The 27,115-nt window shown below is 43.6% G+C and overlaps 2 protein-coding genes across 2 annotated transcripts in view; both read left to right on the forward strand.

The window, feature by feature from the left end:
- Positions 1-5,014, forward strand: part of cdk15 (cyclin-dependent kinase 15) — a 43,181-nt gene extending 38,167 nt beyond the window's left edge. The window contains exons 14-15 of the mRNA XM_052019824.1: positions 3,461-3,582; positions 4,154-5,014. Coding sequence (XP_051875784.1) covers positions 3,461-3,561 — 101 coding nt within the window. The 3' untranslated portion in view covers positions 3,562-3,582; positions 4,154-5,014. The remainder of the gene's footprint in view (positions 1-3,460; positions 3,583-4,153) is intronic.
- A 7,913-nt stretch (positions 5,015-12,927) lies between these two features.
- LOC127567366 (uncharacterized protein KIAA2012 homolog) lies at positions 12,928-21,179 on the forward strand. Its single transcript, XM_052010244.1, has 5 exons — positions 12,928-13,198; positions 14,353-14,619; positions 17,303-17,468; positions 19,736-19,936; positions 21,169-21,179. Exons 1-5 carry the CDS (start codon positions 13,112-13,114, stop codon positions 21,177-21,179), a joined length of 732 nt encoding a protein of 243 aa, XP_051866204.1. The 5' UTR covers positions 12,928-13,111.
- The last annotated feature ends 5,936 nt before the right edge of the window (positions 21,180-27,115 follow it).

Raw genomic sequence — 27,115 nt, forward strand, 5'->3', positions numbered from 1 at the left:
AACATGGAGCGAGTCTTGCATTAATAAGGATGTCCCTGGCAGCTGGTGGTGTAATGTTGCTATCTCCTTCCTTTTCTTTGTCCTACTCCTCCTCTACCAGTTTGGCCAAGAAGGACCTGAGCTCCGTACTTTGTTCTTACTTTAAGCCCTTTGCAAGAGCCCTTTAGGCATTTTCCTCTCTGTTGATGCCTTCTCTACCATCCAGCCTCAGGTTTCTAAAGAGCATGCTGGTCCTGGATTATTGTGCCACTCATCCTGACGTGTTTGACAAAATCTTCAAAGTCTCAAGAGCAGTAGAGGCACTAGAGACTGCAGATGCTGGAATCTGGAGCAATAAACAATCTGCTGGAGGAACTCAGCGGGTCGAGCAGCATCTGTGGGAGGAAAGGAATTGTCAACGTTTCGGGTCAAAAACCTGCATCAGGAATGAGAGTGGAAAGGCGAGATGGCCAGTATAAAGAGGAGAAGGGGAGTGTTGAGAAAGGAGTCCGAGGTGATTGGTAGACTGAGGAGCGGTGTAAGATGACTGACAGGTTGTGCCAGGTGGGGGAGGGGAGCAGGGGTGGAGTTGGGAGACAGGCAAGTGAATGACAGATGGAGGCAGACAAAGAGAGAGAGGAAAAAATATGGAGAGACAGATGGAGCAAGGTGGGGGAAGGTGAGTGTGAAGATTGGATACAGCTGCTGGAGGGAGATGAGCAGGAACACAAAGGGCTGCCAATGCTGGGGTCTGAGAATGCCTCCGGTTGAAGGAGAGGTGGAGACAGGTTGCTCAGATCCCTGCACTGATGGCTGATGCTATGAGTGGAATGTCTCATGAATTTTGGACCCCATGAGAGTCCTCTCATAGATGGTTTCAAACTGGTGAATAGCGATGGGGACAAGAGGCAGCAAGTGAGTAACAATTGAGCAAATGAGGTGAAGAACTTTGAAGCCCTACATTCTCAAAACCAACACCAAAACCCCTCGTGTCCCTCCTGCACTCCCTTACTAACAGTAAGCCAGAGAACGCTTTGCTGCAGATCAGTAGGTTTCTGAACAGTCGAGGTTTGGGTACCATGCAACCTAATTAAGATAACATTCTTAGTTCTTGGTGAAGGCTTGAATTCTGAGTTCATTGCTGAGTTTGAACCCTACACACTCAGACGACTTTGGATAAAGGCCTGCAACGTTATGCCACTCATGCTTGGGGCCAACAACTCCCGTCTCTCTTCAAGCAATAGTTGCTGATACATCACATGTTCTTTCCTGCTATTCCAGAAGCATCCTGTTCCTCAGCAGTTCCCAGAGGTACAGCATCTGTGCCTGTCTTTGACCTTTGCTCTTGCTCACTTGCATTACGTGGGTGACCAGATTCAAGCACAGCTTTCTTTGACAAATGAATATCTGCCTGTGCAAAGTCTGCATGCCTGTGACCAGAGGGGGTGACCTCCTCTGAGCAGTTGTAATCTGGATCCGTTCCTGTCACATGCCTGAAGGTCATTTGGGAGATTAGAGGCATAAATTAGAACTTTAAAGGTAAGAATTGTTATTATTACACACGGTCAAATTTCACCTTCTGCAAATATTGAGTGAACACGTGACTGTGCTGTGTGGCTGCTGATATTTAGTACAGTGACCAGGTAGCTGGGAAGTACCCATCAGCATGCATGCTGGTGCCCAGAGCTGCCTCCTCTACAGCAGTAGGCCACAAAATTGCTGGAGGGCCACATCTGGTTCTCTGCCTCTCCCTTGTGTTCTGTTGGCTCTTCTTATAGGAGTGAAAGGAAGAGACATCAGTGAGAGCGATGGATGTGTTCAATGGATGATGGAGAGCATTTGATGCACTTCTCGCAGATGTAGACATCAGGGACACTGGAGGTCTCCTTGATTTCCCACATCCTGCAAGAGGAGCATACCATTACCCTGACTGCCATTCCCACTGCTCTAACTGCAATAAGAAAGAAGGAGACTGACAGGGAACGGTGTGACAGTGGACAAAGGTGAGGGTAAGTGGCAGTAGTGACTGGACAGGTGGGGATGTGAGGAAGAGCAAGGACCGAGTGGTGGGAGGAGGGACCTGTAACATGAGGTGTGATGTGATGGAACGTGATTGAAAGGCAGCGCTTGGAGTTTGGAGGTAAAACACACATATAATAATAATAATATCTCTTTACTAGTCACACATATATAGAAACACACAGTGAAATACATCTTTTGCGAAGAGTGTTCTGGGGGCAGCCCGCATTGGGGTGCAGGTCAATGATCACGCCTGTCCTCTTCTGCTTAAGTCATTAAACCACTTTCACTGTTGAATGCACAACTGTGGCTCCATTTTCCTTCTGCTGACCCTATGGGCAGCCCCCAGCTGTGCCCCTTCAGTTTCACTGAGGGTGGGACAGCTGGGAGCATCTCCTGTGGGTTCTTGCACCCACCAGCATCATGTGCAGGGAAAGCCACTGAAACAAGGTGCAGCCTTTGAACATCGGGCTCCGTTCTGCCAGTTTCTTTGTGTGGTCCCAAATCCATCAAATTGCAGGGTTTGGGATATTCATTTATATACAGGCTAGGATTGTAATTAACGCACGTTGGGTCCTTGTTACTCACCAGGCACTCAGGAAATCTGGACCTAATATGATGTTGCAGTAGCTGGGTTACACAACCCATCAGTAGTGTTCTGCAGTTAATTCCCAGTTTCTTGCATGCCACTGGGTCCGTCAAACCCCTTTGGCCTAGTCTCTTGCTCCCAGTACATTCGAAAAGTAAAATCAAGCTCTTTATTGCAGCATTTTGCTGAGCTTGGTTTGGTCTCTTCAGTTACCACTTATGCACGCATCTTGCCCTCACTGGTGATGTTTAAAAAGCTCGGGAAGACCATGGACACAGTTTAATTCAATTCAGTTTATTCATTATTGTCAAGTGTACCGAGATACAGTGGAAAAATTTTTGCTTGCCTGCCATCCAGGTAGATTATGCCATACCATAAGTACATCAAGATAGTAAAACAAACAGAATGTAGTATACAGAATTAAGTGTAGCAGCTACAGAGAAAATGCAGTGTGGGTAAACGAATAAAGTGCAAGGGCTATGACAAGGTAGATTGGGAAATCAAGAGTGCATCTTTAGTGCATGAGAGGTCCATTAAAGAATCTGGTAACAGTGGGATAGAAGCTGTCCTTGAGTCTGGTAGTACATGCTTTCAAGCTTTTACAACATCTCCCTGACAGGAGAGGGGAGAAGAGAGAATGACTGGGGTGGGAGGGGTCCTTGATTATGTTGGTTGTGTTTTCGAGGCAGCGGGAAGTGTAAATAGAGTCAGTATTACTTCAGCTGATTAATGTATGTTATTGGCAGCCTGTCTCTCCTGAGGGGTGTAAGCACCATTAACCCATATTCAGATCCACACACACATGTTCCAGTCAGAGTGGAGGCTCTTCATCACTGTTTGTTCTGCTGACCAATACATTTATTCCTCTTGCAGTGGCTTCCATCTTTAGTGTAGCTGGAGTTCGGTTAGAGCCTGAAGCGCGGAATGCTTTCCACCCCTTTCGAAAGGACAAGTGCACATCAATTCTTGCCTGATGTGGAAAATGAAAGGTCCAGGTAGGGAACCATGTATTCATTTTAAATTGCATCATATACATCACCTCTGTGTCTCACCTGGTAGACCTCCTCTATACACCACCTTCTACTGACTCTGATTCTTATTCAGTACATTCCCTCCATGTCCCACACTGTATAGTCCCTCCATTTCACCCTGTACAGCCCTTTGATGTCCCACACAGTATTGCCTTTCTTCATCACAACTTGGACTACATCCCAGTGTTCTGCCTGTTTTGTATCCCAGCCTGTACTGTCTGTTCTATATCTTATCCCCTGCTGCCCCTCTACATAGGTTGTACAACTTGCAGTATATCCCACCCCAAAATCCACTTACCCTATCCCTACCTTTCAGCATGTTCTTTACTCTTTTTTCCCAGCCGCTACTGCAGATTCTGAATTCTGACATGTCCTCTGTGCTCAATATCTCACCTTGTACACCCTGCTGGTACAATTTAGACAACCTGTGTTTGTCCAGCAGGCACTGCTTATCTCTTCATATTGATACTGATAGTCCATGAGGCAGATCCAGCACCAATTTCACTTCTGTAATCCTCAGCTCTTTACTTTGCAGATTGATTTTTTTGTGTGAGATATCTACATTCCACCATGCAGACCATCAAGAGACTGAAGATCCCCTGTATCCTGGCCTCATCCTCCTCAGCTCATAGTGGACTGACTTCTACGCTGCGTTGCCAGGAAGTGTTTGATGGGACAGTATAGAAAGAGCTTTACTGTGGATCAAACCTGTGCTAAATTTGCACTGTTTAATGGGACAATATAAAGCAGCGGGGAGGGGTGGGGTGTTTCATTTCTGCCCCAGGAGTGTTTGATGGGACGCTGTAAAGGAACTTCATTATACATCCAATGTAGGTCAATCCATCCTGGAAATGCTTGAAGGGACAATGCAAAGGGTGGTTCACTCTGTTACCTTACTCTTGTGCCTGTCCTGTGAATGTTTGATGGGACTGTGTAAAGGCAGGTAAAGTCTGTACCTGACCCATCCTGTGCCTACCCTGGGAATGCTTGATATAACAATGTAGAGGGAGCTTTACTCTGTACCTAACTTGTGCACTACTGCCCTGAATTTGATAGGACAGTAAAAGGGTACTTGCTCCGTATCTAACGTATGCTGTACCCTGCACTAAGAATGTTTGATCGAACTGTGTAGAGGGTGCTTTATTCTTTATCTAATCCATGCTGTACCTGTTCTATTGGTGTAGTGTTGATTGGCAGAAATTCAGATGGTTGTCATTTTTCACTCTGAAGAGCTGTTCCCTCTGAGGAGCTTGTGTCATAAATATCATTTTTAAAAATGTATTAATTTTATGGTCCATAGAGCACGTGAATGGCAGCTGTCGTTGTGCTTTGGTAGGAGAGATGTCACCTTCATATATGGGTCCAGTCTATGGAGATTAAAATTGAGCTACATGTCCTTCTGGTGACTTTAAGAACTGTCTTTGTGAACAAGAAATGTGAATGATGCCCATCATGGTGGATTTGATTACATTATTCAACATCCAGCTTTGCGTGTAAAAAAAAAAGTATATCTGAATAAGGTGAGGAGGTTAGCTGACATCCTTGGATCTCGTATCCCACTGAGGTATCTGTGGGAGATTAAACTGAACAACAAACTGTCACAAGATCCAAGGTGGGCCTTTTGAGTTGCATTGTGTGGAGATTGTCACTCCATATTGGAAGAGCTTGAATTTGGCTTGTACCCCAAGTCTTCTAGATAGCAAGAGGATAGCAGTTGTGCTGTAGTCATGGAAACTCATGGTTAGACCACACTCAGAGTACTATGAGGAGTTCCAGTACCACACCTTGGAGTGAATATATTAGACAAGGGGAGCGTAGTATAGATTTGGACTCCAAGGGTTAAATTATGAGGAGAGATTACACAAACCGGGCATAGAATTTATGATGCTAAGTGCTGATTTGGTCACTGTTTTCATGGTGAAGTTCAGTAACTTGGTTCATAGATAGAAACAATTTCTATTGGTTGGAGAATTCAGGACCGGGGCATGGCTTTTTAACTGTGAAATTAGGAAACACCTAAGTGGGGATGGTAGAAACAAGGAACTTGCTCACACAGACAGCAATAATGATCAGTCAATTGTTAAAGTTAAATCTGAAGTTGATAAATTTTTATTAAGGGATATGGAGACAAGTATGTAGAGGAAGGTAACATATCGGCTGTGCTATTGATAGTGAAATGAGCTGAAGAGGCTAAATGACCTACTCTGTTCCTGACTCTGTTCCATGCAGACAACATCCACAGCTCTACCCTCATCAATCACCTTTGTCACCTCAAAAAACTCAATCAAATTAGTAAGACATGACTTGCCCCACTCCAGAGAAAACAGACCCAGCCTCTCCAGTCTCTCCTCATAACTGAAACATTCCATCCCAGGCAACATTCTGGTTAACCTCTAGTGCTATCACATCCTTCCTATAGTGTGGTGACCAGAACTGCATACAGTTCTCCAGCTGAGATCTGACTAATGTTTTATAAGGTTGGAGCGTAACCTCCCTGCTCTTGTTTTCAAGGCCCCAACTAATGAAGACCAGTATCTCATATGCCTTCTTAACCACGTTATCTACCTGCACTGCCACCTTCAAGGACCTTTGGATATATACCAAGGTTCCTCTGTTCCTTAATATTCTTTGGGACCCTACCATTCATAGTGTGACTCCTAGTCTCATTAGTACTCCCAAAATGCATCATCTCACATTTCTCAGCATTAAACTGCATTTGCCATTTCTCAACCCATTTCACCAATACATCAATATCACCCTGTAGCCTCCACACTATCAACTTCACCAAGCTTCATGTCATCTACGAACTTACTGATCATGCCTCCATGTCCTAATCACTTACTTATATTGCAAACAGCAAGGGTCCTGGCATTAATCCCTGTGGAACACCACTAGTCATAGGCATCCAATCACCCTCTGATTCCTATTGTCAAGCCAACGTTGGATCCAATTTACTAACCTGCCCTGGATGCTATGAGCCCTAATCTTTTGGGCCAGTTTCCCATGTGGGACCCTATGAAAGGCCTTACTGAAGTCCATGTAAACCACATCTACTGCACTGCCCTCATTAATACACTTTGTTACCTCTTCAAAATATTCAACCAGTTTGGTCAGACAAGATCTGCCCTTGTGACAAAGCCATGCTGCCTTTCTCTGATTAGTCCCTGCCTTCCCAAGTGATTATTAATCATGTCAATTAGAATTTTTTTTCCAATGATATCCCTACTACTGATGTTAGGCTCACAGGTCTATAATTACTAGGCTTTTCCCCAATGCCCTCATTGAGAAGGAGGACCACATTTGCCGTCCTTCAGTCATCTGGTATCTCACTTGTGGCCAGCAAAGATTTAAAGATCTCAGCCAGATCCCCAGAAGACTCTTCCTTTGCCTTCCATTGTAGCCCTGGGATAAAAAGATGTGGGATAGGGCAGGAACATGGTGTTGAGGTAGAAGATCAGATATTGTTGGATGGCTAAGCAGGTCAAGGGGTGATGTGACTGATGGTAAATATTCATTCAAATAATGCACAATTATGTGATTGAATTTAGGTAGCATATCCTCCTTCAAATACGGAGACAAGGTGTACTCAGTATTCCAGGCATGGTCTTCCTAAAGCCCTTTATAATTGCAATTAAATTAATTCTTATACTCCAACCCCCTTGTAATCAAAGCCTAACAAACAAGTATCCTTCCTAATGCAATAACGGGTGTCTTGAGCTCTGCTGTTGGTTCAGTCTCCTGCTTCAGCTCAGTTTTGAATACACGCATGATCATGGTGAACACTCGACTGGGAGCCATGAGGAGAAACATTTTCACGCAGCAAGTAGTTGTGATCTTGAATTCACTGTCCGAGAGATGCTGGGAGCAAACTCGGTCGTGGATTTCTAAAAAGAAAACTGCAGTACTGCAGAGATTGTGCAAGAGACTGACACTAACTAGAATGCTCTTAAAAAGAACCAGCACAGGCTAAATGGCTGACTTCTGTGCTGTAACAACTCCATGATCCTATGCTGTGCTTAATCTGTTTGTATCAATTTGCAGTCTATTTGCATTCTTTTTGTGGATTTGTACGAGTAAATTTGGAAATGTATTAGTCATTTCACTAAAGCCATTAAAATAGAATGTAAATAGCTGAGGCCCGAGCACTAACCCTCATGGCTGCTATGGTTACAGGCTGAGAATCTGGAGATGACTTGTTTATTCCAACTCTCAGTTTTCTGCCTGTCAGCTGACCCTTGATCCATGGTGATTACAGTGTTACAATCCCATGAGCCCTGACCTCATGCAAAAGCCTTGTCGAATGCTTCTGAAAATGCAAGTAAATGATGTCCATCAGTTCCCCTTGATCTGCTCTGCTGGTTCCACTATCAAATGACTCCAGTACTTTGTGAAGCATGATATCCTTTTCATTAAATTGTGGGGAATCTGCTAAATATATTGCATTTCTAATATTTCTAATATTTTCTTGACTGCTTCTCCTCCTCCTTTCCTGAAAGGTAGTGTTAGATTTTCCACTTTCTAAGCCAGAGCAAGTGTTCTATAACCATGGGAATTCTGAAGGATCAAAATAAATGCATCCAGTATCTCTTCATTCAACTCTTTTAAAACCAGAGGACGTTGCCATCACATGTGATAGATATCGTCACCATTTCGTCCCACTAATTTCTCCAATTCCTTTTCTTTCACATACATAAATTTTCTCATTTGCATTGGACCACTTTTTTCCCTCAATTTCTTTTATGTTGTTCCATTGTGAAGGCACATTAAAATACATGTTTAACCTACCTGTCATTTACAACAACCCAGTTATAATTTTCGCTCTTTGCCAACAAGGGATTCACATTTGTTAACATCTTACAATTACTTTTGTTAACCTCACACTTTTCACAAGAATGTAAACAGAAAAGGTTTGAGAGTTCAAATGTTCAAAATATCGGATGGCATCTGTTGAAGTAGAAATAATGGTTCAGGCTTATGATCTTTCATCAAAGCTGGTAGAAGTTCTATATAACAGCCCAGAGATTCTGATCTGCCATAATGTAGCTGTTTCAGCTATAGCCCTTAAGTGATGCCAAAGGCCACAAGTGCAACTGAACGGACATTGGACTTTCTTAATAATGAAAAAGTTTCATTGGTAAGACTGAATGTGTGTCGGGGGAATAGAGGAATGATGGTTGTGGACCTGGGGTTATCAGGTAAGTAAGGGGTGGGTTGATGTGGAGATTTGGGCCTTCATTGGTTTGCTGGCCTGAGGTGGGTAGGTGGGGATATATTAATGGGTGAGAGATCAGTACTGTGTATGGGTAAGACCTGAAGGATAAATGGTTCAGTATGGAACATGCTTGAGTGAGATTGGAATCCATCACCACACTGCAAAGACCTGGTTGTCCTCTCAATGCCCAACGATGGGCCAAAAGCAGCATTGGATGGGGACTGATGGAATTTGATCCGCATCTGCAGTGGAAACCCCATCGGACCCACAAGCATGATCAGAGACAGTGGGCGACTGGTTGAGTTTCTAGAGTGAAACGGGATGACCTGGAAATGGTTGCTACTGCATTTCATTCTGTGGTGAGTACATTTTCAATCACATTGTGTTGGTATAAATAGTGTTATACAATCTACAGTAATTTCTACAACAATACTTAAGCAAGTCTATGAAGGAAGGAAAGCATAAAGTAAAAACAATTCTGGAGATACTCAGCAAGTTGGGCAGTAAGTGTGGTGAAAGAAACTGCATTAATATTCTGAATGAATGAGCTTTCATCAGACATAACTTGTTCTGACACAAACTGAAAAGGATGATTATCTGAAATTGTTATGTGCCTACTTGGAGGATTACATGTGAATAACAAGCCGTGACCACTTTCATCCCACACCACCACCACTTGTGTCATTCGAAATCTCTTAGCCTCCCCCTTTTACAGATATTCCTTTTGTTCTCTCCACCTCTCTCCTTTCTCCACAAATTTTCCCAGTTCTGATGAACATTAACTGTCTCACCCTACCTACCCACAGATGCTGCCTGAGCTGCCAAATATTTCCAGCATTTTCTGTTATTATTTCAAGCATTTGCAGTTATTTTGCTTTTTGGGGAAAGGTTGTGGAGTCAGGGGAGGGAAGGGATGAGGAAACAGAAGGGGTTGCCTTTGATAGGGTGGTGCGGGCTCAAAGGTAAAGCCTATGATAGGTTGATGGTTGGCAAAAGGCAAGACCCATAGAGGGTTAGTGTTAAAAGGGAAAGCTTGTGATAGGCTGAACAGCAATGCAAGGGAAGGAATATAGATTGATGACAAAAAAAAATGTCTGTCACATGGTGGTGGATAATGGGTGAAGAGAGAGAAGGCCCATGAAAGGTAGAGGGTGACAAAAGGGAGGTTTGGTGGTATGGTTGGTAAAAGGGAAGGCTGGTGATAAGAAGTTGAAATTAATGACAGGCAGGATGATGATGCAATATAAAATGGGTGCTAATGAGACAAGAAATACGATTTGTCAAAAATTATATTACCCAGGATTATTGCATTCTCTTTCATTGGACTACACACTGGGGGTATCTTCACTAAACCAGCTTGTTTCTACTTTCTAACATTGTCTGACTATGCCCCTCCCTCAGTTCCAAAAGGATATAAGGGTTACAAGCCTGAACTACAAAGACTTAATTGGCTTGGGAGTGCTCAGCAATGGGGAATGATGCAATTTGATATGCACCTGATGTGGAAACTATGTGAAATATACAGGGCAATGCACGTCAGGAAGTGCCAGGTTGAATTTCTGGAATGAAACAGAATGACATAGAAATTATTGTCACCAAATTTCATTCTGCATTAAGTACTTTTTCAATCAGATAGTGCTAACTTAAATAATACTATGTAATCTAATTTCTAAGCCAGTAAGTTTTGGCAGATGGGAAAAACAAAGGGCAAAGTGAAGGACAACAAAGAAGAAGACCTGTAAGTAGAGGACAGTTAAAGCAGTGGCCTTTGATTGGATGGAGGGTGATGAAAGGACTGGTCTCTAATTGGATGGAGGGTGATGAAAGGAGCGGCCTCTGATAGGGTGGAAGATGAGGAAAGGGGTGGCCTCTGATTGGGTGGGGGTTGAGGAAAAAAGGGTGGCTTCTCATTGGGTGAAGTGTGAAGAAGTGGGTGGCCTCTGGGACAAACTACCCCTCAGCCTTCCAGGTATTCGTGTTCCAGCAAGTCACATAACTAGGAAGCAGTGAGGAGCCTAAACGAAATAGTGTTAAGTCAAAGAGTAGAGCAAGGTTAGGGAGGACGATGTGGCTATGGGAAATGATAAACAGATTGTTTCAGGAGAGGATAGAGAGTATGATAAATCAGCAGATAAGACTAGAAATTGCACAAGTAATAAGAGGACAGAACTACTGCTGTCTGTGTGCATGTAGCATTCAAATCAAAACACATGGAACTAAATACAAGTGTCCCTCAATTTATGAAAGGCTTACATTCTGGGAAAATGTTTTCTTAAGTGAAAATGTGTAAATCTGAAAGTATTTCCTATTAGTTTCAATATAAAAGTTCTGGTTGTATTTCAGAGCTCAAGAATTTTGCTCAAAAAATAAAACACTTAAAATATATGAATAAAAGTATCTGAAATAAAATATCCATCTACAATTAAATCTTAAATTAAGGTGATGAAAAGATAATGTATCCTTTCAGGGTACTCGGTACTCATTAAATGAAATTACTAGATGTATTCTTCTCTCTCTGTCTTTGTCTCTCTCAAAAAATATTAAGTTAATCGATCAGTCAGCTCAGTCAGCTTAGATGCAGTAGCACACATCTAAGGGGATTTTTTCAGAATACACAGAATGGAAATGATCCAGTAAGGAAAAAAAACAAGCGGCGGACACATCATTCAGGGTTATATTGAAAAAATGAAAGATAATACCAAATTGGAAAAAAGCATATCATTGTGCAAAGGGGAAGGGCAGGTCAGAGGATTGGACAGGTTATAGAAAACAAAGAATGGCTAAAAGATTAATAAAGAGGAATTAGAATATATGAGTTAAAGCTGGCCAAAAATATAAAAACAGTTTCTATGGATTTTTTTTTAAAAGAGTTAACTAAGTGATTCTCGGTCCAAAAGAAAGTGAATCTGGGAATTAAGGAGATAGCAAAAAAAATTAAATAGATATTTTGCATCAGTCTTCACTTTGGAGGACACGGGTAATTTCCCAAAAATAACTGTAAATCAGGAATTGGAAGGAACTCGAAAATTGCAAACACCAGGGAAGTGGTAGGGAATAAATTAATGTCAGCTCAGGCTGACAAGTTTCTAGGTCCTCCAGAGTTGTCCTAGAGTCCTAAAAGAAGTAGATAATGAGACAGAAGATGTACTGGTTCTAATTTTCCAAAATTCCCTAGATTTGGAGTAGCTCCATTTGATTGAAAAATAGCAAATGTGACTCTTTTATTCAAAAAAGGAGGGAAACAGAAAGAAGGGAACTACAGGGATTTGTAATACCGAAAATATTAGGATGCAGGAGACGCAAGAGACTGCAGTTGCTGGAATCCGGAACCAAAAATACAAACTGCTGAAAGAATTCAACGGGTCAGGCAGCATCTGTGGAGAGAAATGGACAGTCAATGTTTCAGTCCAGGTGAAGGATCTCAACCAGAAATGTCGACTGTCCATTTCCTTCCACAGATGCTTGACCCACTGATTTCCTCCAGCAGTTTGTTTTTGCTCCAAGTATAAGGACCTAGTTAGGATCAGATGACAAACTTTCAGGGCAGTATAAATCATTCTCAATGATGTCACCAGCAAGGTGTTCGGAGGGTATGATCAGGATCTCATCAGGATTTTGGCCCAGTTATGATTGGGACTCTTCTGCAATGGTCTGGGTCCTGCCTCTATTGGCAATGTTTAGTGAAGTAAGCTGCAGAACAGAAGCTCATCAGACAGAGCCCAACTACAGAGAATCTTTCTTTGAAAGACTTTAATTAAAGGGCAGGGAGGATGTGAATAAATCCATTTGGAATCAGATTTTTTTCCTATGGTCGGCACAGAAAGGAATGTTGGCTGGCTTTTAGTGCGTCTCTGTATTGTTTGTTCTCTGCCAGCTACGCCTTTCTGCCTCCAAGGCAACCAACTAACACAGAGAGAGACAGCAGGCTGTCAGCAAGGACAGCTCCAGCAAACAGGCCCTCAGTTCACACCTGCTACTGGAAATCGGTATACTCCGGGATGTGGGACCATAGTTCCATCAGAATTTAGGACTCACTACGATTTGGAACTCAGGATCCTCTGGGATTTGTCCCACTTGGATGCAGAATCTGCCAGGGTTTGGAATCCCAGAGGGATCTGTTATTCTGAAATTAGGGATCTAAATGGGATTCTATTCCCCCAGGACCAGGGATCAACTGGGATTCTATTCCAGCAGGATTCTGGCACCTCTGCTCTTTCTAAGAGAATTTACGGAGTGAGCCAATCTGGAGAGGAGAGAAAAAGAACAGGCAGTGGAATCAGGATGTGGAATTTGTCCTTACTGAGCCGAGGCTATGGAGAACTGGTGAACAGGGAGCACGAACGCCTGGACGTTTATTTTGAAGCGCAGGTGAGGCGAGCGAGTGGGATCTGCTGTCCAGTGGGTCGAGTATCTGTAGGTCATCTGTACATATCTGCTATAAGTGAGAATGGGCAGGAGATAAGATGCCATCCAGAGAGATAGACCACAACCTTCCTGCAGTTCAGGGGCAGAGATGACAGAGAGACGGACTTGCATTAGTGAACGCACTGTGAGGTTGTATGAGAAACCCCAAAAATGCAGGGAGCTCCAGTCTGTATCTCTCTTCCCAGCCATGGACCTTGAAGGTGTGGCTTGAGGTGGGCCTCTGGTGACACCACCATCTAATAACCTTCCTTGAACCTAGGTACTTCAGTAGGTCCTAATATTTGTGTTAAGGTTGTGATCCCCTTCGTCATCTGAGAGCCACTGTTATTCAGTAACAAAAAGAGCAAATCCTTTCTCGGGCAGGATGGTCCCACCCAGGAATAGGACACTGACAGAATTGATACCCCTCTGAGAATGGGACCAGGCAGAGATGTATAGGAGTGAGCGGCAGTAGAAGTGTGTCAGGAAATAAGTGGCTTAAGGGACAGGCTAGAGGAAGAGGGGAATGGAGTGGTTCAGGGATAGTCAAGAGTGGGTTCAGGATAGAACCAGAGGGGGTGAGGATCAGTCTGGCTCTCCAGAGGCTTCAGGCCATTGGGTACATCTGGGAGCTGGTTCTGAGCCACAGGCTGCATCAGGATCGCATAAGCAGGCGAGGGATGATGTGCAATAGGGAGAGGAGTTTTATGAAACAGAGAAAAACTATTTCCGCTTGCAGGTGAATGCAGATTTAGAATAAATGCAAAAGAACCTGAGAGGGTGAGGAATATTTTTTTTGATGTGGCAAGTTGTTAATGATCTGGAATGCACTGCCTGAAGGGGCCCTGGAAGCAAACAATAGTAATCTACAAAACAGTGTGAGATCAATGCTCGAAGGGGGAAATGTTCCCAGGCTACAGGGGAAGAGCAGGGATTTGAAGCCAAATGGATAGCTGAAAGACCTCCTTTGTGCCAAATGACATATTGATGAATTCCAGTGTGAACAAGTTAGTCAACTGCATTGGAATACTCCCAATCTCTAATATCAGCTCCAAATGGACCCTCTGTTATCCTGGGATTGCATTCTATTGTTTTTACTTGTTTGCCTGCTGTTCTAGGATTATTTTAACTGGAGGTCTTGGAGGAATACTGACTGTATCTCCCTCAAGCTGTACAATTCCAAAGACTTCGTACATGATTACCACAACTCAGCAGTTCCAAAAACCTTCAGCACGCGAAGAGGAGCCCTGGTTCTCTACTCCGAGGACTTGGCTTTGCGAACATGGCAGCGGCAGTATGGAGCAAAATGGAGGCAGGCAACTCGGCTTCGACTCAGCACCCTGAGTGATCTGGCCAGGGCTGTCCTTGCATATGGACGGAAAGAGGTGGGTATGACAGTATCAGTGGGGACAGGATCATCTGCACTTAGATGGGTCGTTCACGGAATCACCCTTATCTACATGAGTTAGCCACTGATTCAGCCACGGCTAGACAGTGATGGATTACAGAGCAGATCAGCCAATTCCAGGCACGGCTTATCATGGAGATTTAGGACATTTAGATGAGCTAGGCAGCCAACCATTGCTGGACAAGTTAGGCAGTGGGTTAGACAGGTCTGGCAGGTTAGGCAGTGGATTGGACAGAGAATCAGGCAAATCAAGGGTGGTTAAGCAGTGGAACAGACAGATTGAGACAGGCTTAAGCACGAGATCATTCAGATCTGGATGTTGGGTAATTGATTAGACAGATCTAGTTGGTTCTGGAACCATCTTTGGCACAAGTACAAGGCAGAGGGAGGAAAAGTAAAACTATGCTGGAAACCTGAAATAAAAGCATAAAATGTTAATGAAACATCATTGATATGAAACATTAACTCTGCTTCTCCCTTCACAGATGTTATCTGACCTACTGAGTATTTCCAGTGTTTTCTGTTTTTATCTGGGATAGAGGGAGCTATTCCATAGGGTAGGATTTCATTGAATGAGATTGAGACTAGTGTCCTAGTGAATTGAATAACCAGGACTATAGGTAAGCTAAATAGTGAGATCAGCTGAGTAAGTGTGCCGAAATGGCAAATGGAGTTTAATTCAGATAAGTGCAAGGTGTTGCCTTTTGGGAAGTCAAATCAGGGTAGGACTTTCACAGTGAATGGTAGGGCCCTGGGGAGTGTTGTAGAACAGAGGGACCTAGGAGTACAAGTACATAGTTCCCTGAAAGTGGCATCACAGGTAGACAGGGTGGAGAAGGCGGCTTTTGGCTCACTGGCCTACATCAGTCAGGGCCTTGAATATATGAGTTGGGAAGTTATGTTGCAGTTGTGGAAGACATTGATGAGGCTGCACTTGGAGTATTGTGTTCAGTTTTGGACACCCTGCTGTTGGAAAGAAGCCATTAAGCTGGAAAGAGTGCAGAAGAGGTTTACAAGGATGTTGCCAGGCCTTGAGGGACTAAATTATAGAGAGAGGTTGGGCAGGCTAAGTCTTTTTTCTTGGACAGTAGGAGTCTGAGGGCTGATCTTATAGAGGTGTATAAAATCTTGAGAGGCATAGATAGGGTGAATGTGCACAGTCTTTTTCCCATGATTAGGGAATCAAGAACTGGACTGCATAGGTTTAAGGTGAGAGGGGAAAGATTTAGTAAGAACCAGAGGGGAAAATTTTTCACACAAAGGGTGGTATCTATGTGGAATGAGCTGCCAGAGGGAGTGGTTGAGGCAGTTACAATAACAACTTTTAAAAGACAGTTGGACAGGTACATGGATTGGAAAGGTTTAGAGGGATATGGGTCAAACATGGGCAAATGGGTCTAGCTGAGATGGGCACCTTGGTCAGCATGGACGAGTTGGGCTGAAGGGCCTGTTTCGGTGCTCTCTGACTCTATGTCAGACCAATAGTGTAGGGTGACAAAATGGGACATGATAACCACAGTCTGTCAGGAAGGGAACAGAACATACCAACATGACAGCATATTTCCTATTAGACTAAGAGTAGGGAAACATTGTAAATAAGACAAAATCGCTGGCTCATCTGAATGCAAGCAACTTTTGTAACAAGATAGAGGAGCTAAAGGTAAAAAAGACAATTGGGTATGATCCACTCACCATTGTGGATGCAAGGTTGGGAGTTGAATATTCCAGGATACTTTTAGAACAGATTGGCTAAATGCAAAAGCAAGAGGGGTAGCCCTGATATAAAGGAAGTAAAGGGAAAAGATCTTAGTTCAGAAAAATTAAGAAGCAGAAACAGGTCAAACTAAGGGATATTAGAGCTGTCCGTAGGTCCATTCATATGGCGTGGGAAAAATCAGAAAATTAGAAACTTATGTAATGAGGGTATGCAGTAATTATGAGGGACTTTAATCTACGTAGAGGCCAAGGCAACCAAATCAACCAGAAGTATGAAGGAGAAATTCATGGAGTGTGTACAAAATGGTTTTCCAGATGAATGTGTGAGGAACCAACTTGGAAACAGGGGATTTTAGATCTAATATGGTGGAATGGGAAAGGATTAATTCATCATCTGGTGGTTAAGGGACCTTTTAGGGAAGAATGATCATAATTAAATCTAGTTTTAAATTAATATTGAAAGGCAGTTAGATGCCAAAACATGATCTTAAATCTAAAAGCGAACAATGAAGGTGTGAAATGTGAGTTGGCTACGTTGGATTGGGAAAGTACTTTAAAGGATATGAATGCTGACCTTACCACCAATCTCCTCTGCTCTTCTCCACCTTCCCATCCAATGCTGCTCCCCACCCTCCCCCTATGAGCTTCTTCACCTTCCAACCCAAAGCTCTTGTTGTACCTTACCCTGCACCCAGGTAGGATGAAGAGAAATGGTGAGGTGGATCGGTGGAACTGCGAGATATGTTGTGAACTTGAGGAGGTAGAGTTGATTATTAGAAAGGGATGAGCAGTTTGGGCCCCTTGATACTTTGATTTTTCATAATATGTGGAACTTTTTTTTTAATGTGACCCAAAGATCGCACACCCAACACCCTCCACTAACAAACACCCAACTCTCCCCTCTGTGAACAGTTTGGTTAAAGGAATTTTTTTTCTCCTCCCAGAATGGTTCAAGTCGAAACCAAATAGAACCTTATCTACACTTCCTCATTGGGCACAAGAATCGCCCAGGGAACCGCAAAATCCGTCCTGGTTACTCAGCGAAGAGGTACCTCACCTGCTTGACTGAGACCTGCGACCCTAGCCTCCTGCACCGGCTGCAAGGCTCAGGTTAGTCAGGTCCACTCTGTACTTGTGGAATCAGAGCACCAGCAAAGGAGGTCAACCACTCTGTGTAGTGGACCAAAGTCAGGGCAATTACCCCCGAGAGGTGGTTCTGAATCCTTCTCACAGTCTTGGGTAGATCTCTTCCTGATGAGGATTTCTCTCCTCTCAGTGAAGTTCAGGCAGCAGATGTTGCTGAGGACATTTTGTGGGCTGTCAGGATGCACTCCAGTTAGCATTTAAGGGCTGCTGATCCCATTGGTGTGTAACCTGACCACAAATAGTGCAAAACATGATCCATCTAATGAATCATTGTTGTTCCTGCTGGGGACAAATGCTAACAGTTCTTTAATCCTCACTGCCAACTCCCACAGCAGGGGCAGAAATGTGAGGAAATTCCATTATAGTTTAAAGAGCATGAGGCCAGTGATCCTTGTCAACCGTTCAATGCAGCAAAAAAATTACAGAGTGCAGTATTTCCACAGACATCACAAGCTGATAAGGGAGATAAAAACTTGAAAAACAATAGGAAAATGACAGAGGACAAGTGGATGAAAGGATGAGATTTGGATGGGGTACAGAGATTCTGTGTGCTATGGTGGGGAGGTGGTGGGATACAGGATCTCTGTATATGATGGTGGAAAGTTGGTTGGGGTTCATAGAAATAGAACTGTACAGCACAGGACAGACCCAAACTAATTAACCAAAGACTCCTAATTAATCTAATCCCTGCACATTGACCCATATCCCTCCCTTCTCTGCACATTCATGTGCCTTTCTAAGTGTCTCTTAACCGCTCCAATGCTATCAGCCCCTATCACCACCCCTGGTCCTCCACCACTCTGTATGTACAATAAAAACTTGCCTTGCACATCTCCTTTGTACTTCCCCCTCTCACCTTAAATACACGCCCTCTAGTACTAGACATTTCATTCCAGGGAAAAAGATAGCTGTCTATCTATGCCTCGCATAATTTTATAAACTTCTATCAAATCTCCCCTGAGCCTCTGCCGCTCTAGAGAAAACAGCTTGTCCAACCTCTCCTCATGGCACATGTCCTCCAAACGAGGCAGCACCCTAGTAAACCTCCTCTGCATCCTCTCCAAAGCCTCCACTCCCTTCCTATAATGAGGCGACCAGAATTGAATGCAATACTCTAAATGTGGCCTAACCAGAGTTTTAGAAAGCTGTAACATGACGTCCTGGCTCTTGAACAATGCCTTGACTAATGAAGGCAACCATGCCATACGCCTTCTTTACCACTCTATCAACCTGTGTGGCCACTTTCAGGGAGCTATGGACTTGGACCCCAAGATCCCTCTGTTCATCAAAGTTGTTAAAGATCCTGCCATTAACTATGTGCTCCCTTTATGTTGGATCTCCCAAAGTGCAGCACCTCACACTTTCCTGGATTAAGCTCCATCTGCCACTTCTCTGCCCATATCTGCAACTGATCTATATCCTGCTGTATCCTTTGGCAATCTTCTAAGCAATCCATAACACCACCAATCTTTGTGTCATCTGCAAGCTTACTCACCTACCAGACCACATTTTCATCCAAATCATTTATATATATGACAAACCTCCTTAGTTCATTGTCTCTGTTTTCAGGATGGAGACTTATTTAGGTTACAGCGTCTGTGTGCATAATGATGGGAGATAGATAGGTTATCTGGTTTCTTTATGTAATGGTGGGGAGTCAGATGGGGTATTTCAGGTTGCAGAGTTGATTGGAACATAGTGTCTGTGTGTGTGTGTGTAATGGGAAGGATTTGGATGGGGTACAGTGTCTCAGTGTGAGATGGCTGAGAATTGGATGAGGTGCATTTCCTTTGTGTATAATTGTAGGGAGCTAAGTGGGCTACAATGTCCTTGTTTGTAATGGAGGACAGATGGACTGAGTACCGTGTATCTTTAAGTGTGGGAATTTGGATGTATTACAATGTCCCTGTTTATATTGATGGGGAATTGGAAGGGGTAGAGTGACTCTGTGCTTAAAGACAAGTACTTAGATTTGATATTATGGCCATTTGTGCTATAGTGTTAAGTTGGTGTGGTTCAGTGTCTCTATGTTTAAGGATGGACAGGGTATAGTGTGGCTGTGTGTAATGGGGAATTGGATTGAGTACAGTGCAATGGTGTGGAGCTGGATGGGGTATGCTGTCTCTGTGTGTAATGAAGGGGTGTTGAATTGGTTAATATGCACTGAACATGACCTGTTATTTTCTGTTTTATAGCTCTAACTTCAATAGAAATTTCTTTTATCTCCACAGGTTGTATCCGTGACCTGAGCTTACTGAGAGGAATTTCCCTGAACTCACTCCTTCTCCATCAGACTAAATGTGACCTTTCTGAGGTGCCCAGACCATATCAAGTCCTTCCCTGCCTTCCCTTTTCTCCCCACTACCAGAACTGGCCAGATTTGGAAGAGGAGGAGGAGGAGGAGAATGGGGAAGAGCATGGTCTTGATGCAGGTAATGAAACTTCATCGCCATGCTCGAGTTAGTCTGTGTCTTTAATCACATTGCCCAAAGTTTAACTGCAGATGTGGATGCATCACTCCAAGGGATGTCCTGCACATGCTTTTGGAATCCATGGGAAATTTAAAAAGAACTCCAAATTTCAAACAAAACTAAGTGTTTTATTTCCTCACTAAGGTGAATCTTGCCCCATCTCCCATGTTGAGGAAGGAGGATTACAGCCTGACAGCTGCAGGTCAGGAGAGGGTGAGAGGCAGTTGAAGAGGGAGAGTGAAGTGGAGTGTGCGGCATTGCAAGAGTCTGGTGTTTATCTTCTGATTGCTCTGCCACCCAGTGATCGGGAACTGGATAAAGAAGAACCTGAACAGGTAAAAAGCACCCAAGATATCTGATAGATGTTTGCAGAGGTTATCTCCTCTGTTGAACTTCTTCCATCCATTTTGCATCTTATTGTCCCTCTCATATCCTTCTGCTGCCTCACTCGTACAACTAATATCCTTTGCTCTGTTTGTTTCTCTTTTGTACTCATCAACTGGTCCCACATGCAATTTTTGTGCTTCCCCTCTGGTCCCTCCATTTAAATCCTTCCGTCCTTCCATTTGTTTTCAGCTCAGGCCTGTTCCTTGAATGTCCCTGTGACATCAGTAATCCTAATGACAGATTATCACCAAGTAGCATAGTTAGGAGGCACGATGGCAGAGCTGGTAGAGCTGCTGCCTCACAGCTCCGGCGACCTGGTGGTAAGTATAGACTTTATATGTTCTCCGTGTGACTGCATGGGTTTCCCCCTGGTGCTCCAGTTCCCTCCCTCCCTCTTCCCCCCCCCCCCACCCCCAGAGAGACGTGCAGCATGATGGAAGGTTAATCGGCCACTGTAAGTTGCCCTTTGTGCATAGGTGAGTAGTAGAATCTGGAAGGAGTTGATGGGAATGTGGGGAGAATAAAATGGGAATAGTGTAAATGGGTGCTTGGTGGTAGGTGTAAACCTGCTGGCCTGTTTCCATGCTATATGACTCTATGACTCTTAAAGGCGAGGAAGGAAACCTGAACCAGGCAAAGAACATGAGAGATCTGACTCTTTCCAATTGTTTGTATTCCATTCCTACTAGGTCCAATCATTCCTAGTGATCCTGACAATCCAGCACATTCCCATTGCCCACTCCCGCTCCAGCTCACTATGTTTCTGTGATGACCTTTGATCCTCAATCTGATCTCTTCTCCCGTAGCCTCCACGTAGCTCCCTGATCAAAGACCAGACAGCCAGAGGGAAGGGTCATGGGCAGAGGTGCAGCACTCTGGGTCGGCCAGTGATCGATTCCTCTCAACTCTTCAGTCAGAAATCCAATGTGACTTATTATGGGGGGTCAATGGCTGGGTCGAGAAGAGGCTTATGTGGTAAGTGTCATTAAAAAGGTTTCTGTGTCTGGGAAATTATTACAATACTGGTGATCTGTTCATTGACAGGGACAGGGCAAAGGAACTGAGGTACCCAGGGTAGGAGCCACTGAACTATGTGGTACTGGTATTGGTTCATTATTGTTACATGTAGCAAGGTACAGTGAAAAGCTTTTGATTTGCATACCATTCAGACAGATCATCCTGTACGTAATTACAATGAGTCAGTGGGAAAAAAAAAACAGCATGCAGAATATAAAAGTTGTAGCTGCAGAGAGTGCAGTGCAGGTAGACAAATAAAGTGCACAGGCCACAATGAGGTAGATTGGGAGATCAAGAGTTCTTTTAAAGTATGAGAGGTCCATTCAAGATTCTGATAACAGTGGGATAGAAGCTGTCCTTGAATCTGGTGGTACGTGCTTTCAAGCTGTTATATCTTCTGCCTGATGGGAGAGGGGAGAAGAGAGAATGACTGGGGTGGAAGGGGTCCTTGATTATGTAAATTACTTTCCTGAGGCAGCGGGAAGTGTAGATGGAGTCAATGGAGGGAAGGCAGGTTTGTGTGATGGACTGGGCTGGGTCCACAATGCTCTGCAGTTTCTTGCAGTATTGGGTAGAGCAGTCGCTGTACAAAGCTGTGATGCATCCATATATGATGTTTTCTATGGTGCATCTGTAAAAATTGATAAGAGTCATCGGGGAAATGTCAAATTCCCTTGACCCTCTGAGAAGTAGAGGCGTTGGTGTGCTTTCTTAGCTACAGTATCTGCATGGCTGGACCAGGACAAAGTGTTGGTATATTTACCCCTCGGATGTTGAAGCTCTCAATCAGCTCCACCTCAGCACCATTGATATAGATAGTGGCGTGTACTCTGCCCTGCTTCCTGAAATCAATGATTATCTCCTTCGTTTTGCTGACATTGAGAGAAAGGTTGTTCTCCTTCTCAGCATTGTTTGAGATCCAACCCATTATGGTGGTATCATCTGCAAAAGTATAAATGGAGTTAGAGCTGAATTTGGCCACACAATCATGAGTGTATAGGGAGTATAGTAAAGGGCTGAGGAAGCAGCCTTGCATGAACCAGTGTTGAGAATAATCATGGAGTAGGTGTTGTTACCCATCTGATTACGGTCTGTTGATCAGGAAGTCAAGGATGCAGTTGCAGAGGGGGGTGCAGAGTCCTAGATCTAGGAACTTGGAGATGAATTTGTTTGGAATGATGGTGTTGAAGGTGAAGCTTGAGACAATAACTAGGAGTCTGACATAGGTTTCTTTGTTATCCAGATGTTCCAGAGATGAGTGTAGGGCCAGGGAGATGGCATCCGCTATGGACTGTGACTGAGGTACACAAATGAATAATTGGACTACAAATGGAGTGTTTGTAGCTCTTTGTGGTTGCTGTTTAATAAAGCAGAGAACAAAGACAGAGTTACCAAAGAAGGTCCTTTTCCATCTCTGTTATAACAGCAGTGGCTGGTGCAATAATATATCAAAAGTATTACCACTTGGTAATATTCAGTTCTTTAAAGTACACTAACCCTCATTCACTACACTGCTACCCGTTAATAAAAGAAGCCACACAAGCTGTCAACTATTTAAGTGCGAAAATTATACCATCAGTTAACTATTTGTAGTTATGAAACTATATAATAAATTATGTGCAGAGATACATATATATACTGATAAATCTAATCAAACATACACTTAACGAGTTTCATTCCAAAACTCTTCATTCATAAGTCGTAACTACTCAGTAGTATCCACTCAAAGCTCTAGCAGTTCAAGAGGATCACTTCTCCAAATATACCATATATTTCTGACCTTGCATCTTGTACTATAACTGTTACCTTAAAATAATTGCATCAATAACCATGTGCAACTATGTTGTATTACACATTTACCTAAATGTCAAATGTTAAACTTATCATATGTTAATAAGACTTGTCAGCTCCTGCAGTATCTGCAATTATACATTGTATTGAGATCCATTATTGAATCTGAGCCCATGATCACGGGTGGATGTTCCTGACCTATGGCTATGATAGAGAGCTGGACCCATTCTCCACTGACAACCCAATAGTTCACCTTCCACACAGCTCGGCAAGTCCAGCTGCATTGTATCCAACACATTTTGCTCAGCCTTAAAGGAAGTTGGACCAGATACATCTAATACTCATCCTGAATTTTGACAGACTGATGATACAGTTTTAATGCATGTGCATATCAGTCCACGTATCATTGCCTTCTCAATCAATAAGACAATCTTAAATGTACTATCTATTTCACCTTGTTCAGTTGTTCAATAAATGGCATTCAATATCCTTGTCCCCATTTCCCTGATATCTGATTCTACTAGAGGTATGGTATTCCAGCCATACTCATATCCATACCCATGCCCCCTTGCACCCAAGGCAGATTGGACTCTTATCTTTGCTGGCAGTTAGTTACTCCTAGGACTTGTACCTCTGTGCATTAAGCCCTATCCTGTGTTCTTTCTTGGTTCCTTCTCTGTCTTGCATGATTTATCTAAAACTTATGTTCTATGTGTTGTCTGAACCTATGTGCCTGTGATGCAAGCAAGTTTTTCATTGTACCTGTACCTCACCATATTTGTGCATATGACAATAAACTCGACTTGACTTGAATTATTAGATGGGGCCATCTTGATTGGGCATTCTGAGACCAGGTGCCTCTCTGCCAAGGCCTCCCGCCTTTTACACTCGGGTGAATTGCAGCCTTCCCACCTTTTGCACTCCTGTGACCTACCCTCCCATTTGTAGTGTATCCTCGCTGCTCTACCCAGGGAACATTGTTCTCAACTAACTTCACTCTTTCTGACTGTCCTGCTATTCCAAGCAGCAACAGTGGCTGTGGGCTCTTTAGCTGCTAAATAATGTGGCAAATGACGGCATGGAACATCAACAAAGCATCTCACTGAAGTCAGTCAATTCCCAACTAACAGTAATGGCAGGTATGACAGTGCATTGAAAGTCATACCATGAGGTACACTCAATACGTTAAGATGCACTGAGCCTCATATATACTGCAAGGGGAAATGTACACAGTGGAAGACTGAGGCACACAGTGTGGAATGGGTAAATGTCCAGAGTAACCTCCTCTCCTGGGGGTGTTTACCATTGTCTTGCTGTGGCGTCCCATCCCATCATTTAACCTTTAGTAAATCTGAAGTTACCAGTAGTCGCAAGATGGAAAGCAGGGTGAATGTTGAGTAGCCATCTCCAGGGGTGACCGTGGACCTCTACTTTTCATGAGTTTGACTGTTCATTGTTGCCTTGTCACATCTACAAAGGCCTGCCCTCTCATGTGTACAATAACCTCTGCTTTTACATTTTCAGTCACCTCTCCTCTCACATCTGCAGTGTCCTGTCCTGTGTCCAATGTCCTGAGCTCCCATTTCTACAGTGACCTGATATCTCCTCTGATATTTGAAATTACTTCCCCTCTTGTCCTAGTGAAAAGCAGACCCAGTCATCAGTATAGCTCAAGACAACCATTGGAACCTGTTGATTTTAAGGGTGGACGATTGCAGCTTCCACCCATCTCATCAGAGACTGAAGCAGGAGTGTGGCCCATTGAAGAAGGAAATAACAGAGAGGTAGGATGTCTTTCGGATCAACTATGAATTTCTTGTGATCCATTCACAATGTTCCAGGTCTTTAGTAATTCTGGATTGATCAAGAGACACAAGATAAATTCATCCTTGTCTCACAACAGCTGGTCCATGCAGAAGTATGTGACTGAGTGTTAGCTTTTCTCAGGGATCAATCTAAGCTCTGATTCTCAGTAGTGAGTTGAAGCCTTGTTGCAGGACTGGAAGTTAGTGAAATACTGAGACATCAGTCTGTACAACACCAGACTGGGAGTGAATCCTTCCCTTTAACACTGAGGTGAACATGAAGCATTATATTACCAGATAGAAGTTGCTTTTCACCACTTGCACTATAGTTGACACTTGGACAAACACAGACTTTACAGAATCAGGCAGAAACAAGTGGGTCTGTCTAACTCTCTATTTGCTGTAAATATGAAGGACAAGATACTGAGACACATGAGATGTACAGGATAGATAGGTGTGAATCCTTCAGTTCTGCTCACAGCAACATGTTTTAAACCCCTCTTGCTATGTGCTACACACTTGGTGTTCAAGTTATATATTGTCACTCCGCCCATCTGTATTAATTTCATCTGTTGACAGAGGATGAGTGTAGGCCAGTTAATGAAATGTGTGCGTCAAGCTTGTTGAAGGACAGCATGTGTTGTTCAGTTAATGGAGTGTATGTGTTGAAGAAGTACATTGACAGAGTGCATGTGTAGACCTGTGGATGGGGCATGTGTAGGTGTGAGTGTGCTGATCTGTTGATAAAATGTGTTAATGTAACCTGATGAAGGAGTGTGTTGCCCTGTTAATAGAGTGTTTGAGTTGGCTTACTGCAAGAGTGAGAGTTGTCCTATTGTAAGAAACTGTGAGTTGATCTGTTGATCAGATGTGTACTTTGGCCTGTGGATGGAGCATTAGCATAGGCCTGTTGATAGACTGTTTTGATGGATTGTTGAAGCTAATGTTGGCCTGTTGCTAGAGCGTGCATTTTGACCAGTTAATGGAGGGATGGAACTTGTTTAATGAAGGAGTCAGTGAGTTAGCCAGCTGCATACCTTCTCCTGTCGAAGGAAAGTGGGAATTGGCCCATCGAAGGAGGACAGGAGTTGTGTTTGTGCTCTATCAGTGCACTCTATTAACAGGCCAATATTTGCACTGCATCCACAGGAGAAGGTATACACCTGGCCAACTCACGGACTCCTTCATTAAACAAGTTCCAGCACTCCATTAACTAGCCAAGATGTACACTCCAAAAACAGGCCAACATAAGCTTCAACAGCCTATCAAAACACTCTATCAAAAGACCTGAAGAGAGAGTGCATGTGTTGGCCTTAGAAGTGAATTCATGTGATGGCCACTAAAAAGTTCATGTGATGGGCTGTTGAAGGAATGCATGCATTGGCCAGTTAATTGGCTGTGTACATTGACTAGCAGATGGACTGCAAATGTTGGTCTCTTGATGGAGTGCGTTGGGGGGATATGTCAGTTGAAGCAGTAAATTTGTTGGCCTGTTGGTAGGGTGCGTTGATGGAATATATACGTTAGTCTATTGAAGAGTGTGCTGATTGAGTGTGTGTGTTAAATTACATGCATTGGTATATTAGCCTATTATCCATGTGTGTTGTTTTGTTATGGTATCTGTGTAGTCCTGTTGATTGCATGTGTTGGCATGTGGACTGGGTAAGTTGTCTTGTTCATGGGTGTAGTCCTGTTGCGGTGCGTGTGTAGTCCTTTTGTGGTGCGTGTGTTGGTCTGTTCACAGATTATGTGCATGGATTTGCTTCCCTTCCTGTGCCTGGTACTTTGACCAATAAGTGTTTTTTGATGTGTTCCAGCTAGAGTTGCCGAAACTGCCAGTACCGAGGAGACGTCCTGTAGCAGCAGCTCGACATGCTGGCTGGCGAGGGGGCAGGGCAAAACCAGAAGCAGCACAATTCGAGCAGCAATTGGTTCTGCCCCCACTGACGGATGGCGACCATCAAAATCAGAATGAAGAAGATGTCCATGATGAGGTAACAGGTAGAGGAGCAAGTGATGTATCCAGAATGTGGGAGACAGCAACCATATTAGTGGCATCCCAGCCACTGGCCTCAACCCCTGTCCATCCAAAACCCCAACCCGTGCTCACCTCCATGGGTTGGTAATCCTGCAGTTCATC

The sequence above is a fragment of the Pristis pectinata genome, chromosome 1 (assembly GCF_009764475.1).
Source record: "Pristis pectinata isolate sPriPec2 chromosome 1, sPriPec2.1.pri, whole genome shotgun sequence".
In the NCBI taxonomy this organism is placed as follows: domain Eukaryota; kingdom Metazoa; phylum Chordata; class Chondrichthyes; order Rhinopristiformes; family Pristidae; genus Pristis; species Pristis pectinata.

What these genes read in the sequence shown, in the direction of transcription:
- LOC127567366 (XM_052010244.1), top strand. Translation starts at nt 13,112, where the DNA reads ATGTGGAATTTGTCCTTACTGAGCCGAGGCTATGGAGAACTGGTGAAC. An exon ending in ACGTTTATTTTGAAGCGCAG is followed by an intron (nt 13,199 to 14,352) that starts GTGAGGCGAGCG and finishes CTGCTGTTCTAG; the next exon opens with GATTATTTTAACTGGAGGTC. An exon ending in TTGCATATGGACGGAAAGAG is followed by an intron (nt 14,620 to 17,302) that starts GTGGGTATGACA and finishes TTCTCCTCCCAG; the next exon opens with AATGGTTCAAGTCGAAACCA.